Source organism: Lampris incognitus, chromosome 1 (genome assembly GCF_029633865.1).
Source record: "Lampris incognitus isolate fLamInc1 chromosome 1, fLamInc1.hap2, whole genome shotgun sequence".
NCBI lineage: Eukaryota > Metazoa > Chordata > Actinopteri > Lampriformes > Lampridae > Lampris > Lampris incognitus.
Genome location: NC_079211.1, coordinates 74,852,157 through 74,868,280, shown reverse-complemented (window position 1 = coordinate 74,868,280; position 16,124 = coordinate 74,852,157). Strand labels below are relative to the sequence as shown.

The 16,124-nt window shown below is 46.0% G+C and overlaps 1 protein-coding gene across 2 annotated transcripts in view; it reads right to left on the bottom strand.

Moving 5' to 3' along the window:
* grin1b (glutamate receptor, ionotropic, N-methyl D-aspartate 1b) overlaps nt 1–14,951 on the bottom strand; it is a 90,059-nt gene extending 75,108 nt beyond the window's left edge. For both annotated transcript variants that reach the window (XM_056283673.1, XM_056283681.1), the window contains exon 1: nt 14,499–14,951. In XM_056283673.1, the coding sequence (XP_056139648.1) occupies nt 14,499–14,753 (255 nt within the window). In that variant the 5' untranslated portion in view covers nt 14,754–14,951. The remainder of the gene's footprint in view (nt 1–14,498) is intronic.
* Nucleotides 14,952–16,124: the final 1,173 nt, after the last annotated feature.

The following is a 16,124-nucleotide window of genomic DNA, read 5'->3' as shown; positions in this document are numbered from 1 at the left end:
GGTCCTTACGAAAAACAAACAAGGCTGCACTTGCCAGAGAGCTTGAAAAGAATGTATCTCCTGCAGAAGACATCCCAATCCCATCTACTTCCATCATTGATGGTATGAGCCTGGTCCAAAAAATGAATGGCAACAACAAAACCTTTGCACAGGTGGCAGAGTCAGCCTTGACCCAGGTCCTCCATGAGGGAGCACAGAGTGGGAGGATTGATGTTGTTTTTGATGTCTATCACCAGACTTCGATCAAAGATGCTGAACGACTGAACCGGGGTGGAGACATCACTCTCCAGTACAAGAATCTTGCAGGGGGACACCACGTCCAGCAGTGGAGAAAATTTCTGTGCAGTTCCTCCAACAAGACCAGTCTCATCAAGTTTCTGGTGGAAGAGTGGAAACTCCCATGATACAGAGCTATGCTGCATGGCAAGGTGTTGTACATGACCTGTGAGGAAACCTGCTACAGTTGACAGAAGATGGGTGTGAGGAAGCAGCAGAACTGCACTCCACACATGAAGAAGCTGACACCCGTCTGCTCCTGCATGCATTGCATGCAGCAAATGCGGGCTCAAAGTCAGTTATCATCACAGCTGAGGACACTGATGTCATGGTGCTTTGTCTTTGCTTCCAGAAGGACATCACCTGTCCCATCTACCAGAAGTGTGGGACTCAGAACCGCACACGGTTTGTCGACATCACCAAACTGGCAAGTTCACTTGGAGACAGCATTTGTGACAGCCTAATTGGCTTACATGCCTTCACAGGCTGCGACACTGTCAGTGCATTCACTGGTCGAGGGAAGCTGAATGCCCTGAAGATAGTGAGAAAGCACACTTCCTGCCAAGAGACTTTTAGTCAACTGGGACAGACATGGAATGTGAGTGATGAGCTGTTCCAGAAAATTGAGCAGTTCACCTGTCGGATGTATGTTGCTAATAGCAGCACTGCTGAGGTGAACAAACTGCGTTACCAGCTCTTCTGCACCAAAAGGGGAGAGGTTGAGTCCAGCCAGCTGCCACCATGTAGAGACTGTCTCTTTATGCATGTTCAACGAGCCAACTATCAGGCAGCAATATGGAAGTGCTGTCTGCAGGCTAACCCTGTGGTGCCAAGCCCTACTGAGTATGGATGGACAGACGATGAAGGCAAGCTGGCCATTTACTGGATGCGCTCCCCACCTGCACCAGATGTGGTCTTGGAAATGCTAACATGCAAGTGTGTGCATTCATGCAAAATACCAAGCTGCATGTGCCTGTCAAATGGACTTCCATGCACAGACATGTGCAGGTTACAGACCTGCAGTAACCAAAAACAGCAGGATGGTCCAGAACTGGACTTTGAACTTGGGGAGTCAGATGATGAGAGAAACGAGCAGTTTGATGAATGACAGTGTGATGATTCTGATGGTATTACTGTGGTAGTAGTCTATTGATGCACAGGATGTTGATTCTGGACTTGGTTACCCAGACCTTGATAACAATAATGTAACCATATTCACATAAACCCATTACCCTACCCATTACCATTACATATACCCACTAATGATATGGGATTACATGTATCATTGACTAAGTATATGTAAATGTCGATGTTGTTTAAAATATTAAAATAGTTCATTACCTCACTATGGTATTCCTTTTTATCATGTATTTTGATTGTGTATTTAAACAAATGTATAGAGACCAGTTTGTGACCTAACTGGCTTTGGTCTAGTTCTCATTTAAGGCTCACAATCACCTCACACAATGAAATAGTATGGGTATATTATACATTTCCCGAATCTTTACAGTCCTGTGAGTATTCCAGTTTTTGTGTTTTGTGTCCCTGATATTCCTAGATGCCACAGGGCTAAAAGAAAGTATATAGTTTAGGCGAAAATTGCAGAAAGATGTGTGTTATTGACGGGTTGAAGAGCTCAAGTGACCTCTATATTTGTGAGAAATATCCACAACAGGGCTTGAATGAAAGCTAAGAAGGTCCCCTTTAAAATGATACCAAAGACAATATTATAGAACATTGAAAAATGTCCTGACCATGAGGCTAAACCAGGATATGCACCAGCGTCTAAAATGCAATTTAGTTTAGCGGGTGGTTAACTTCATGAGCTGATAACTGTGATACAGCTGCCACTCAGGAATGGTTATCATACCAAAATATCATCTACAGACATGGATCCTTTCAAAAATTATAAGTAAGTTTTGCCACCTTGAGTGTACCGAAATATCGTCTGGCCCATGGACTATAAGTGTCTCCTCTGAAGGTCGTCTGGCACGGAAACAAAGAAAAAAAAAGAGATTCTGAACCACTGACACAAAGTGACGGGACAAGGCTGGAAGAGAGAAAACAAAATTCATACAGAGAACGAGTCTTAAACACCATCGAGTACAAGTTCAGATAAAAACTGAAACAGCACCAGATCCAAGATATCCTCTTCTCCCCAACACTTCAACAAACACGTCGAGAGAAAAAGGCTCAATACACAAACAGGTTCCTCATTAGACAATAAGGACTTTTTGGATTCTACCTGCTTCCAAATCAGTGTACAAACAACGCCCCTATCTACACAAACCACGCCCCCAATGCCCTTATCTATACAAACTATGTAACACCACACCTTAACCTTTGCTAACCACGCCCCTATCTATACAAGCCTCGCCCTATCAATACAAACCACACCCACTATACATATTCATCTGTGCAAACCATGCCCATATCTCTATAAACCACGCCCTGCCAAACCTGTGTCTTTAGACACTACGCCCTATCTAGAAATACTCCGCCACACCTTTATCTGTACAAACCATGGCACAATATCGGAAAAAACTCACATTGCGATATTTTTTTGCGATATACATTGCGATATGAAAAAATGCTGGAATTTTCACCAGATGACTTAAATAGCTCTATTTGGAAAGAATTAATCATTCTAGAAGGATTGGGATGATATTGTAGGGGCGGTTTTTGTTTTTTGTTTTTTTTACATGATGATGCTGGTCGCGTGGCTTGGTCCTGGACTGTTCAGATGGCATCTGGACACTGCTTGGCATCTTGCGCATCATATTCTTCATAAATTTTATAAGTCCATTATAATTGTGTTATCCTCTTTCAATATTGTATTGTGTAAATTGCGTAAACACAACATCCATTGCATATTGTCCGTCTTGGGAGAGAGATCCTCCTCTGTTGCTCTCCCTGAGGTTTCTTCTATTTTTTTTCCCTGCTAAAGGTTTTTTTTTGGGGAGTTGTTCCTTATCCGATGAGAGGGTCTAAGGACAGGATGTTGTGTTGCTGTTAAGCCCACTGAGGCAAATCTGTAATTTGTGATATTGGGCTATACAAATAAAATTGATTTGATTTGATTTGTTGAGAAATTATGAAAAGTGGGTGGTAGCTTTTTTCCCCATTTGTACAGGAAGAGGAGGAGATGGAGTCAGACAGATGACGCGAAGTGACGGCTGAGAATAGTCATGCGCGGATCGGCTCTGACGTTGTCCGAATCCACATTTACGCATCATCCACCTGCCACCCACCCAAACGAATTATTTACTTCAATTTAGAAGCCTGCACCCGATCACACATTACCATTATTTCTCAGTGGGGTATATGTAAGTGTGGTCATATGGTAACATATTACACCATGTTTGGGGGGCAGTTTAGTGGCTATTATACACATACAGCGCTTTGCAGCTGTTGCATATGACATCATCATCATCAGCGGTAACTCGAAGCGAGTATAACTGTCCTCCCCGTTAGGTGTCTACTTGTGGGTCTTCAGATGGCTGTAGAGGCCGAGCCGTGATCCACATTCTTTGGTGCAGTGTGGACATGAGGTGGTGGTAGTTGGTGGTGGTGGTTGGGCCTCTTTCTCTCTCTCCTTGCGGTGCTGTTGCTTTTTCTCTGCGGCCCAGTGAAGCTCCATTTCATGACGTGCAGCCCCTTCCTACACGGATTTCTTCCAGGAGCGCCTATCCAGTGCAATGTGCTCCCAGTTACTCGATGTGATGTTGAATTTCTTCAGACTGGCCTTGATATTGTCCCCTGAAACGTATACTTTGCCAATCGGGAACTAGCTGACCTTCCTTCAGCTGGGAGTACAGGATCTGTTTGGGGAGACATGTGTTCGACATGCGGATGACATGGATTGTCCATCGGAGTTGGTGCTGCATTATGGTGGTGGTGATGCTAGTCATGTTGGCTTCTTCCAGAACGCTGATGTTGGTGCGTCTGTCCTTCCAGCTGATCCTCAGGATCTTCATAAGAATCTTTGGTGGTGGTGTTCCAGGACTCTCAGATGCTTGCTGTAGTTGGTCCATGACTTTGCCCCATACAGCAGCGTGGGGAGAACAACAGCTCCGTAGACCTGGAGTTTTGTTTGGACCTTTAGGTCTCGGTCTTCAATGTCTCTTTTCCTGAGTCTGGTGTAAACACCGATGGCATAACTTGAGCGATGGTTGACCTCGGAGTTGATGTCAGCTTTTGAGTAGAGAAGGCTTCTGAGGTAGGGGACGTTATCAGTATTTTCAATAATTTTCCTGTCCACTTATATGGTGGGCTGGGTAGATGGCTTGTTGGGTAGAGGTTGATATAGGCCCTGGGTCTTCTTGATGTTTAATGCTAGACCCAGGGCTCTGTATGCCTTGGCAAAGGCATTCAGAATGTCCTTGAGGTCTTCTGCGGATTGTGTTGTGATGGCCTTGTCATCTGCATACTGAAGCTCCATGATGGTGGTGTTGCAGACTTTGCTCTTGGCTTTGAACCTGCTAAGGTTGAAGAGCCTGCCTTCAGTTCTGTATAGGATTGGGATCCCCTGTTGCAACTCTTCACCAATAAGGTGGAGTATGGCAGCAATAAAGATGGCAAACAGGGTAGCTGCGATGATGCATCCCTGTTTGACCCGTTTCCACAGTGAAGGGCTCAGAGTTGCCGTGGCTGGGCACTGTGACTGACATGCCATGCAACATGTCATATACAACAGCATCGCTGCTGTTGCATAAGATACCCAGCACTTGACCCATCATGGTTAAGTATTTCACTAAATCGCTCTCACATATAACTTTTCTGCCCTTCCTTTTTTATTATCATTATTGTCATTTTTAAAAATTCTCTCGGTTTTTTTTGTTTTGTTTTTGTTTTTGTTGGGGTTTTTTGTAGTCTAGTCTCCTAATTCGTGCCTGACAAAAAAGAAAAAAAAGGTTAAAATATGTCCACATTTTAGAAATGTAATTAATATTTTCCGCATTAACTGTATATTATTTCACTCACCCGCAGCACAATTAATATTAATATTAATCAGAATGTTAATTTTTATGGCTCTGCTCGCCCGATCAGCAGATATAACTGTGATCCGCTATCACGAGCTGAGAAGCAGATGAACACGTCGATGCGTCATTTGTCCAAACGGAGCAACATCGGAGTAAATTATGTTATATCAAACACACTTCACTTGTAGATTAGGTGGAGGAAATGAGAATGCAAGCGTTCCCTTTGTAGTGGTGGCTGGCCAGTAGAGGGCGCTAGGGCGACGCCCCCTTCAAATATCAAGAGATGAAAATCTACTTAAACATGTTAAATATAATTCAGTTGTATAATGCAAATAATTATGAAATAAAAGTGTTTTCAGTCTGTGAGCGCCTGTCAGCAGCCATTAAATATTGGTTCCAAATGTATTTGGTTGATTTCTGTCTGAATACATATACAGTTAAGGTCAAAATTATTAGCCCCCTTTATGAAATCAAACAAAACCCTTAACTTTTCCATGGAAATGACCATAACCAAAAGTGTTTATGGTTTAATTGCTTCCAAAAGAACAAAGACAAAATCTCCACCGAGCTTGATTAAGATATTTTACTGATGAACTGAAGAAAAAACAAAAATGACAAAGTCAAAATTATTAGCCCTCTGACAATTAATAGTCAATAGTGCAACCTTTCCGCCTCACATTTGACAACAACCTCTTATGGTAGCTCCTAACTAGGTTGGCACATGTCTCTTGAGGGATCTTAGCCCATTCTTCCATGGCAAATTGTTCCAGCTTATCCAAATTGTGTGGTTTTCCAGCATGGACGTTAACCTTGAGCTCCCACCACAGATTCTCAATAGGATTGAGATCTGGGCTCTGAGAGGGCCACTCCAGGACTTTGATTTTGGTGTCCTTTTTTGGACCAACTTGGATGTATGCTTCAGGTCATTGTCTTGCTGGAAGACCCAGCAGCGACCTAAAGCTAGACTGACAGCAGATTTCTTTACATTATCCTTCAAAATGTCAACATAATCTTCTTTCTTCATGATCCCATGCACCCGAACAAGGTTCCCTGTGCCTGAAGCAGCAAAACAGCCCCGCAGCATTATGCTCCCACCACCATGTTTAACTGTGGCAACTGTGTTTTTAGGGTTGAAGGCCTTTCCCTTCCTTCGCCAAACAAAAGCAACATCCATGTGCCCAAACAACTCAAGTTTAGTCTCACCAGACGAAAGGACAGACTTCCAAACCTCACGCCCATGTTTCAAATGTTCACGGGCAAACTTCAGTCTGGCTCTGATGTGCCGCTGTGTGAGCAATGGAGTTTTTCTTGGATGATGACCTCGAAGCCCACCACAATGAAGAGCCCTCACAACAGTCTTCCTTGAAACATCAAGTCCAGAAGAGGCTAGTTCAGCAACAATCATTTTGGCAGAGCTCCGGGGATTGTTGTTGACATCTCTGACTATTTTCCTCTCCAAAGTTTTTGAAATCTTGCACTTTCGACCAGGCCCAGGTTTGTTTCTAACACAATTTGTCTCCTTGTGCTTTGCAATGATGCAACGCACAGCTGTTCTAGACACTGTGAAACACTTAGAAATGGCAGTATATCCTTCCCCCTTAAGATGAGCGTCCACTATCTTCTTTCTGAGTTCCAGACTGATTTCTTTACTTTTTGGCATGATGAAATTACTTCTTACCAACAATTTAAGAGTAGTCCCTCTCAATCAAGTGTTCAAGTGCCACTAACCCTGTTCATTGGAGTCCCTTAAGTAAAGTTCAATGCTGACTGATTGCCCAGGTGTGGTTTGAAAGCAAAAAAATCACATGGGGGCTAATAATTTTGAGCACCTCAATTTTCACTACATTTGGTATAAAGCAAACCTGAAGATTTATTTTACATTCCAAAATGGACCATATAGGGGCCTTAACATTGATGAATGTTTTACTATGTAAAGTTTTATGAATGATGCAAACATTGGGCAGTATTTTAGGGAAATGTTCCATAGGTCCTTGGGGGCTAATAATGTTGACCTTAACTGTACTTCCTGGGTGAGGGGCGCTGGCCAAACGAAACCTTATGTAAGCCCTCAAACTTGTGGCGAGCAGGTGACCTGAGGCTGCTGTCTAATGGGTTTCTTCAGATTTTCCATGGGGCACAGTTCTGTGTGCCCCAGACACTCCCACTTTTATTGGCAGTGAATTGATATTGTTTTAATGGTTATTGATCTAATGTCATTGGACAATTCTCGTGGCTGTCAATCATGTTCACACCCACCACCACGCCTCATCTCGACTGTCAATCATCCACTGTCTACGAACCCTGATAAAATCTATAGGCTACATTGTCCTTCTTCATGGCCGGATTAACTCACCAGGGGGCCCCGGGGCACGCACGTCCATTGTGCCCCCCCCCCGCCCCGTCAGATAGGCTACGGAAACAATACTAAACATTGTTAAATGTAAAACTAATCCAAATACCCAACATGGTAGTTGACGCTATGCCAATCTGCATGGGATTCGGATGGCAACTACAAAGTACAACACAATTTTGAATCACAAAACAAACAGAGATGAGAATAGCATCTCACAGCATCGCAAACATATTGCAAAGCCTTCTTCCCACTGATAACGGCTTCCCAACAGGAATTTCAGAGCAAATGATTTAGTGAAATATGGGCATAGTTTAGTAAAACTATCTGTTTAATTATAGTTAAACAGATAATGTGCTAGCTAGAATGCCCATACTCAAAAATAATTATCTTTGAGTATGGGCATTCTAGCTAGCACATTTGTTTAACTATACACAATGAAACAATGAAGCTTGGGGCCCTGCATCAGTAGAGACTGTAGCTTGGGGCCCCCGCATCAATAGAGACTAGCTTGGGCCCTGCATCGCGACGCAGGGTTGGAACAAACATCCCTTGGTTGGGGATCCCTACTACACGCGAACACAATACCCCTGACCTTTTGGGGCCCCTTGTGGTCCGGGGCCCCGGGGCACTTGCCTGGCATGCCCAGTCCGTAATCCAGCCTTGTCTTTCTTAATAACTCTTTGACCGTGTGGACACTAAAGCAGCTGTCAGGTGTGCTGCACCAAGGTAAATTGCACTCTCCCCAAAAAAATTTTTTTTAGCACCAGCCACTACTGTAAAGCAGCAAAACGTTGTTGTGTGAGGTGTTTGAGTTAATTTGCCTTAACACGGCACATCATGTGATGTGACTTTTGCGCAAGTGCACATCGCGATGACAATGCTGAAACAATGCAACGTGCAGTCCTACCATAGACAAACAACTAAATCTAATCAGGAAAAAGGTTGAAATAGAGAGCTTCATCTTTCTATCGATCCTCCCATTCCATTCTATCCTTTACCATTTTCCATACCATTTTCACCTTATTCTTTAATGTCTCTCTCTCTTCGTACCTCTCCTTCTCCCTCTTGTCCCTCACCTCTGCATCGCTTGTCCATCTGTCTCTTTCTTCTGCCAGATCATGATGTAACGTCGCCCCGCTGCTTTTTATGACTCTCCACCCATCTCCTCTCCTCTGTGTGTGTGTGTGTGTGTGTGTGTGTGTGCGTGTATGTGTTTCTCCTGGCTCACTACCTTGCCGTGGTGGAGAAGCTTGCATGTACTAATGATCCCAAGAGCTATGCCATCCGCAGCTTGGCTTCTGATAGGGTCACCCAATGTGGATAGGTCAAGGAGGAGGTTCCAGATGAAGCCTGATCCAACAAAGACGTCAACAGCGGAACTGGTGGAAGATGTCATCAGGTCACAACAGCAGGGAAGGCGAATGAAAGCTGCAACAGAGGGTGGTCCCCAATTGTCTTGGTTCTCCATGCCATTGGACTCCGGCCACCCCCTGGCAAGAACCGTGTGGTGACTGCAGGCGTATCAGCCTCTCCACATAAAAGGCTGTCATGCACATGTGTCCTCCCACAAGGATCAACCCATAAACATCCTGGATCAAAGCCCTGTGGCGATCAGGAAGAGCTGACGGGGGGCAGGGCAGTGAAGTCAGGCAGCCCCTAGCCACAACCTGGCACACAGGCAGTGGGTGTTTGATCAGTTGCTAAGCCCTGGGACTGAGGCAGAGGGGCTTCTCGGCTACTGCACCCATGACTGAGCAGCCCTATTTAGGATCCCCTTTGCTAACCCCAGTTGGGGAGGGGGCTAGAAAAGGTGCCCTAAATACAGTCTGCCTCATACCCTGTCTGGACCGACGCATCCAGAGGGATCCCCACCATGCCATAGTAACACTTACTAAGGGCCAAATGTGGCACAGGAGTGAATATGCACAGTTTCTACACTATAATATCAGTCAAGATAAATCTCAATGTACAGCTGCATCTGTTGGCAATGGTAACGTTAGGTACGCTCAAGGAGGGTAGAATAAACAAGGACGAGGTTTTAGAAAAGCAGCATGACAATTAACATTTATTCACAACCAATACCAGTATTAAGATTTTAGTGTCACGTGCACTTGTATAGAAACAACAAAACAACTGGCCATCAAAAGGAAAAGGAAAAAAACGTCTGTGTGTGTTCAGTCCGTGTTCATCAGTCAGCGTCCGTCTGCCCGGGTAGTGTGGGTCTGTTTCGCCAAGACCTCATCTGAGCAGAGGAGACGAGCGTGTCCCTTTGCCTGGACACACGATGGAGCGACAGCTGAAAAGCCATGCCCTCCACGTGCTGGCCCGCACTCGGCGCCACGAGGCTCACCGCTCCGGTCTGGGCTCTGGCTCGCCATCCCTTTTCCCAACCCACTTTCGCAACGGGACTTTAAAAAACCCTGCACACAGCAGCAGTTGTTGTTGTTTTATTTTAAATTAACATCTTGTTTTTTAATTAGAACCTGCATGTCTACGCTGTACCGTACAACACCTCGATTCTATGCCTATGAAAACATGAATTCAGTGACACAATACCGCCACACATAACGAGCGCTGTGTAGATCAGTGTTACTCAACCGGGGGTCCGCGGACCCCTAGTGGTCCGTGGTGTAATTGCAAGGGGTCCGTGAAAATAAAATATCTTTAGAAAAAAGATCCTATGACATTTATAGAAATAGGATTATTTTATTCAAATGTGACTGAGACCTTTATCTACCTAAACTATAAAGGGTAACAGGACTTTTTTCTCTAATTACATCTGTTTCACAAGTGTAATTTATTGTATTTTAATAAGAGATCTCGCTCCCGTTTGCATTGTTAAAAGTTACTGCATAAGAATTCTGTTGTTACACACACTCACCGGCCACTTTATTAGCACACCCGTCCAACTGCTCGTTAACGCAAATTTCTAATCAGCCAATCACATGGCAGCAACTCAATGCATTTAGGCATGTAGACATGGTCAAGACGATCTGCTGCAGTTCAAAGCGAGCATCAGAATGGGGAAGAAAGGTGATTTAAGTGACTTTGGACGTGGCATGGTTGTTGGTGCCAGACGGGCTGGTCTGAGTATTTCAGAAACTGCTGATCTGCTGGGATTTTCACGCACAACCATCTCTAGGGTTTACAGAGAATGGTCCGAAAAAGAGAAAATATCCAGTGAGCGGCAGTTCTGTGGGCGAAAATGCCTTGTTGATGCCAGAGGTCAGAGGAGAATGGCCAGACTGGTTCGAGCTGATAGAAAGGCAACAGTAACTCAAATAACCACTCATTACAACCGAGGTATGCAGAAGAGCATCTCTGAACGCACAACACGTCGAACCTTGAGGCAGATGGGCTACAGCAGCAGAAGACCACACCGGGTGCCACTCCTGTCAGCTAAGAACAGGAAACTGAGGCTACAATTCGCACAGGCTCACCAAAATTGGACAATAGAAGATTGGAAAAACGTTGCCTGGTCTGATGAGTCTCGATTTCTGCTGCGACATTCGGATGGTAGGGTCAGAATTTGGCGTCAACAACATGAAAGCATGGCTCCATCCTGCCTTGTATCAACGGTTCAGGCTGGTGGTGGTGGTGTAATGGTGTGGGGGATATTTTCTTGGCACACTTTGGGCCCCTTAGTACCAATTGAGCATCGTGTCAACGCCACGGCCTACCTGAGTATTGTTGCTGACCATGTCCATCCCTTTATGACCACAGTGTTCCCATCTTCTGATGGCTACTTCCAGCAGGATAACGCGCCATGTCATAAAGCTCGAATCATCTCAGACTGGTTTCTTGAACATGACAATGAGTTCACTGTACTCAAATGGCCTCCACAGTCACCAGATCTCAATCCAATAGAGCACCTTTGGGATGTGGTGGACCGGGAGATTCGCATCATGGATGTGCAGCCGACAAATCTGCAGCAACTGCGTGATGCTATCATGTCAATATGGACCAAACTCTCTGAGGAATGTTTCCAGTACCTTGTTGAATCTATGCCACGAAGGATTAAGGCAGTTCTGAAGGCAAAAGGGGGTCCAACCCGGTGCTAGCAAGGTGTACCTAATAAAGTGGCCAGTGAGTGTATATCTGAAAGTTACTGAATACATATTCTGTTTTGTTACATATATCTGAAAGTTACTGCATAAGAATTCTGTTTTGTTAACTATATCTAAGTTACAACTGAAAGCTCTTATTTTTGCCCCAAAGAGTGAATAAATAATATAATGAAATTTAAAATGCAGTTTCTAATGTTTCTATCAAATTGCAACCCCCCCTCCCCCAAGATCAGGTGGAGGGGTCCTCAGGGTAGATCAAAAATACGCAGGGGGTCCAGGACCCCAAAAAGGTTGAGAACCACTCCTGTAGATGAATTGACTCCGAGTAGCTTAGCATCTAGCTTATGGCTTTCAACACAACACAGCACCGTTCGTTGCTCTGTTTTCTAGAATAAATCACGAAATCAAACATTAAATCTCCACACACCTTCAGTCCGTCTCCGACTGGTTTGGAGAGTCTCTAACATACTTAACAATGCCGCACACAGCCACAAAATAAATATGCCACGGAGTGAAAGTAATGAACTGTAGAGAAAGTTATATGAGCCTAATAAAGATTTCACCAGGGGAGGGGGGGCGCTCTGCTCTGGCCGCCTGCGTTAATCAAAACAAAAAAACAAAAAGGAAAAAAAAGAGCGAGCTGCAGCGAGTATGCGCCCTCTACTGGTAAGAAGGGGCAACTACGATGGAATTAGCGCCATATGGTTACAGACTCGCTGTCTTCAGCAAATCACGGGGCTTACACGATCAGAAACAGAAACTCGTATATTTTGGAGCGCGAAACATACAAACATCACGGACAATCAAGCCAGCCATCATGAGAAGATTCTGGATTGATACTGCCGCACTCTCTGAAACCCGATTGGCTGACCAAGGGCAGCTGAACGATGAGAATGGTGGTTACACATTTTTCTGGAAAGGACAAGCAGCTGATGAGCTGAGGATCCACGGTCTAGTGGCGGCTCGGCTCCTGTTTTTCAAACTTAGTTCAAACTTGAAAGGCTTTATTTCTATGTGGGGACATGGGGATGTGCTGTGCACAGTAGAAAACCAAGTGCTTCTTCTTAAGTTCTGAAAAACGCAACAGGGGAAGGTGAGTATCCCTGTGTTTTTGCTGTGTATATGAGCATTTGTGTTGATGTTGTTACCGTGATGTGAATGAAGAATTGGACCATTAAAGGCTTGGTTAAAGGTCAAGGTCTCTCTCTCACACACACTCACACACTCACACACACACACACACACACACACACACACACACACACAAATGATCGCACGTGTACACACACGCACGTACATATTAGGGGTCGACTGATATTTGTATTTTGGTATTTCAGGGCCGATACTGATCATTAGCAATTAAGGGGACTACTACTACTACTACTACTACTACTACTACTACTACTACTACTACTACTACTTTTGGCGCCACAGCGGATCATCGTATCCATCTCTTCCGGCCCCCATCACACCAGCCACCTGCATGTCTTCCCTCAACACATCCATAAACCTCCTCTTTGGCCTTCCTCTTATCTTCCCTGGCAGCTCCATATTCAGCATCCTTCTCCCAATATACCCAGCATCTCTCCTCCACACATGTCCAAACCATCTCAATCTTGCCTCTCTTGCTTTGTCTCCAAACCGTCCAACCCTGAACAGTCCCTCTAATATACTCGTTCCTAATCCTGTCCTTCTTCATCACCCCCAATGAAAATCTTATCATCTTCATCTCTGCCACCTCCAGCTCCTCCTCCTGTCTTTTCATCAGTGCCACTGTCTCCAAACCATACAACATAGCTGGTCTCACTACCATCTTGTAAACCTTCCCTTTAACTCTTGCTGGTACCCTTCTGTCACACGTCACTCCTGACACTCTTCTCCACCCACTCCATCCTGCCTGCACTCTCTTCTTCACCTCTCTTCTGCACTCCCCATTACTTTGGACAGTTGACCCCAAGTATTTAAACTCAAATGCCTTTGTCACCTCCACTCCTTGCATCCTCACCATTCCACTGTCCTCTCTCTCATTCACGCATAGGTATTCCATCTTGCTCCTACTGACTTTCATTCCTCTTCTCTCCAGTGCATACCTCCACCTCTCCAGCCTCTCCTCCACCTGCACCCTACTCTCGCTCCAGATCACAATGTCATCTGCAAACATCATAATCCACGGACACTCCTGCCTGATCTTCTCTGTCAACCTGTCCATCACCAGTGCAAACAAGACTGGGCTCAGAGCCGATCCTTGATGTAGTCCCACCTCCACCTTGAACCCATCTGTCATTCCAGTATGAAGACCAGAACATCTCGGTTCCACAAGAGCATGTATTCTGCAACAATCAGCATCCTAAATGCTTCAACTGATTGTACGAGTGTAGTCTCCTTAAGCACAGACACTTTAAGTGGTCTCTTTAGGGCAGGGGACATATGGTTGTGTCAGCTGAGTTATGGTTGTAACAGTGTGTTTTTGTGGACACTCCTCGTATGTGTTGTGTAGTTTATGTGTTCACTGTTGTTATGTTTGAGCACCCCGAAAGAAATTCCACATCGACTGTAAAGTTCATCCCTCCATTATCCAAGCCGCTTCTCCTGCTGTCAGGGTGGTGGGGGTGCTGGAGCCTATATCCCAGCAGGCACTGGGTGGCAGGCGGGGAGACACCCTGGACAGGCCGCCGGGCCATCACGGGGCAAACTAAAGTTGATGTGGCAGTAAATGATTGAGTCTTGATACACACACACACACACACACACACACACACACACACGTACCTCCAAACACGCACACACATACTCACGCACGCACGCACGCACAGCCGTCACCTGGTTGGAGATGAGGTCCTCGCAGACGGACAGCGCCATCTGGATGGCGTTGGGTTTGTGCGTGACGGAGATGGCGTTCATCTTGAAGGCGTCGCGGCCGTACACGGCGTTGGCCTGGCTGACGGCGTCCCGGAACGCCTGCTCGAAGCGCTTCTGGCTCAGCACCGCGCCTATGTTCACCAGCCGGGGCTCGCAGCCGCCGCCGCGCGCGCACGCGCAGAACACGCAGATGGCCAGGAGGAACAAAGAGCGCATTCTGACGCGGGAGGGGAGGCAGAGGAGCCGAGGAGGAAGATGACGGGCGGCTGAGCGGAGGAGGGGGACGGGAGCCCACCTGCGTGTCTGTCCCGCCGGTCTCACTGCCGGAGGGCCGAGAAGAAGAACAGCCCACCTGCGTGTCTGTCCCGCCGGTCTCACTGCCAGACGGCTGAGAAGAAGAACAGCCCACCTGCGTGTCTGTCCCGCCCGTCTCACTGCCGGAGGGCCGAGAAGAAGAACAGCCCACCTGCGTGTCTGTCCCGCCCGTCTCACTGCCGGAGGGCTTAGAAGAAGAACAGCCCACCTGCGTGTCTGTCCCGCCGGTCTCACTGCCGGAGGGCCGAGAAGAAGAAGAACAGCCCAGCTGCGTGTCTGTCCCGCCGGTCTCACTGCCGGAGGGCCGAGAAGAAGAACAGACGCGTCGAGGGAAGCTGGACAAACCGGCTGTCGGTGGTTCAGGTCGTGTTTACTCCCCCACCTGTCCTCTTTCCTCCCGCGACCCCCGGTAACAGCAGCGAGACTCCGGGACCGGAAGTCCTTTGTCCCGCTCGGTCTGTCGGACGACAGACACAAAATTCTGTCTCACGGCGAAAAAACGTCCGGTACGCCGCGCGCCGTGGGTTCGCGATCTGTTGCTTGTTGCCGTTTTTCCGCCCGTCAAACGGAAGCTCCGCTTACAGGAGCGCGCCGCGTCCCGTACCGCCGGCGTCCTTTCTTTCCCTCTTTCTTTCCCTCCTTCTTTCTTTCTTTCTGTCCTTCCTTCTTTCCTTCTTTGTTTGTCCGCTCCGCGTCCTGCTTCGTTGCGCGCGGATGTCCAGACGACCTGATGCGCACGAGACGCCGTCCTTGGTTCGGAGCGCTCGTGCCCGCCGCGGCGCGCGCATCCCCCCACTCTCCCGATTGGACGCGAGCGTTTCTGCCCGCGGGTTCGCGCGTATGTGAATTAGTGCGTCGAAATTAAAACACAATATATAACATATATAATATAACATATATATTATATTATATAATATTTATATATAATATGTTATGTGTATATATATATGCGTGTATGTACGTATGTATGTATGTGTATATATATGTGTGTGTGTATGTGTATGTATGTATGTGTATGTGTGTATGCGTGTGTATATATATATATATATATATATATGTATGCGTGTGTGTATATACAGTGCATCCGGAAAGTATTCACACCCCTTCACTTTCCCCACATTGTGTTATGTTACAGCCTTTTTTTCCCTTTTTTTCTCATCAGCCTACACACAATACCCCATAATGACAAAGTGAAAAAGGTTTTGTAGAAATTTTTACAAATTTATTAAAAATAAAAAATTGAAATATTGCATGTACATGAGTATTCACACC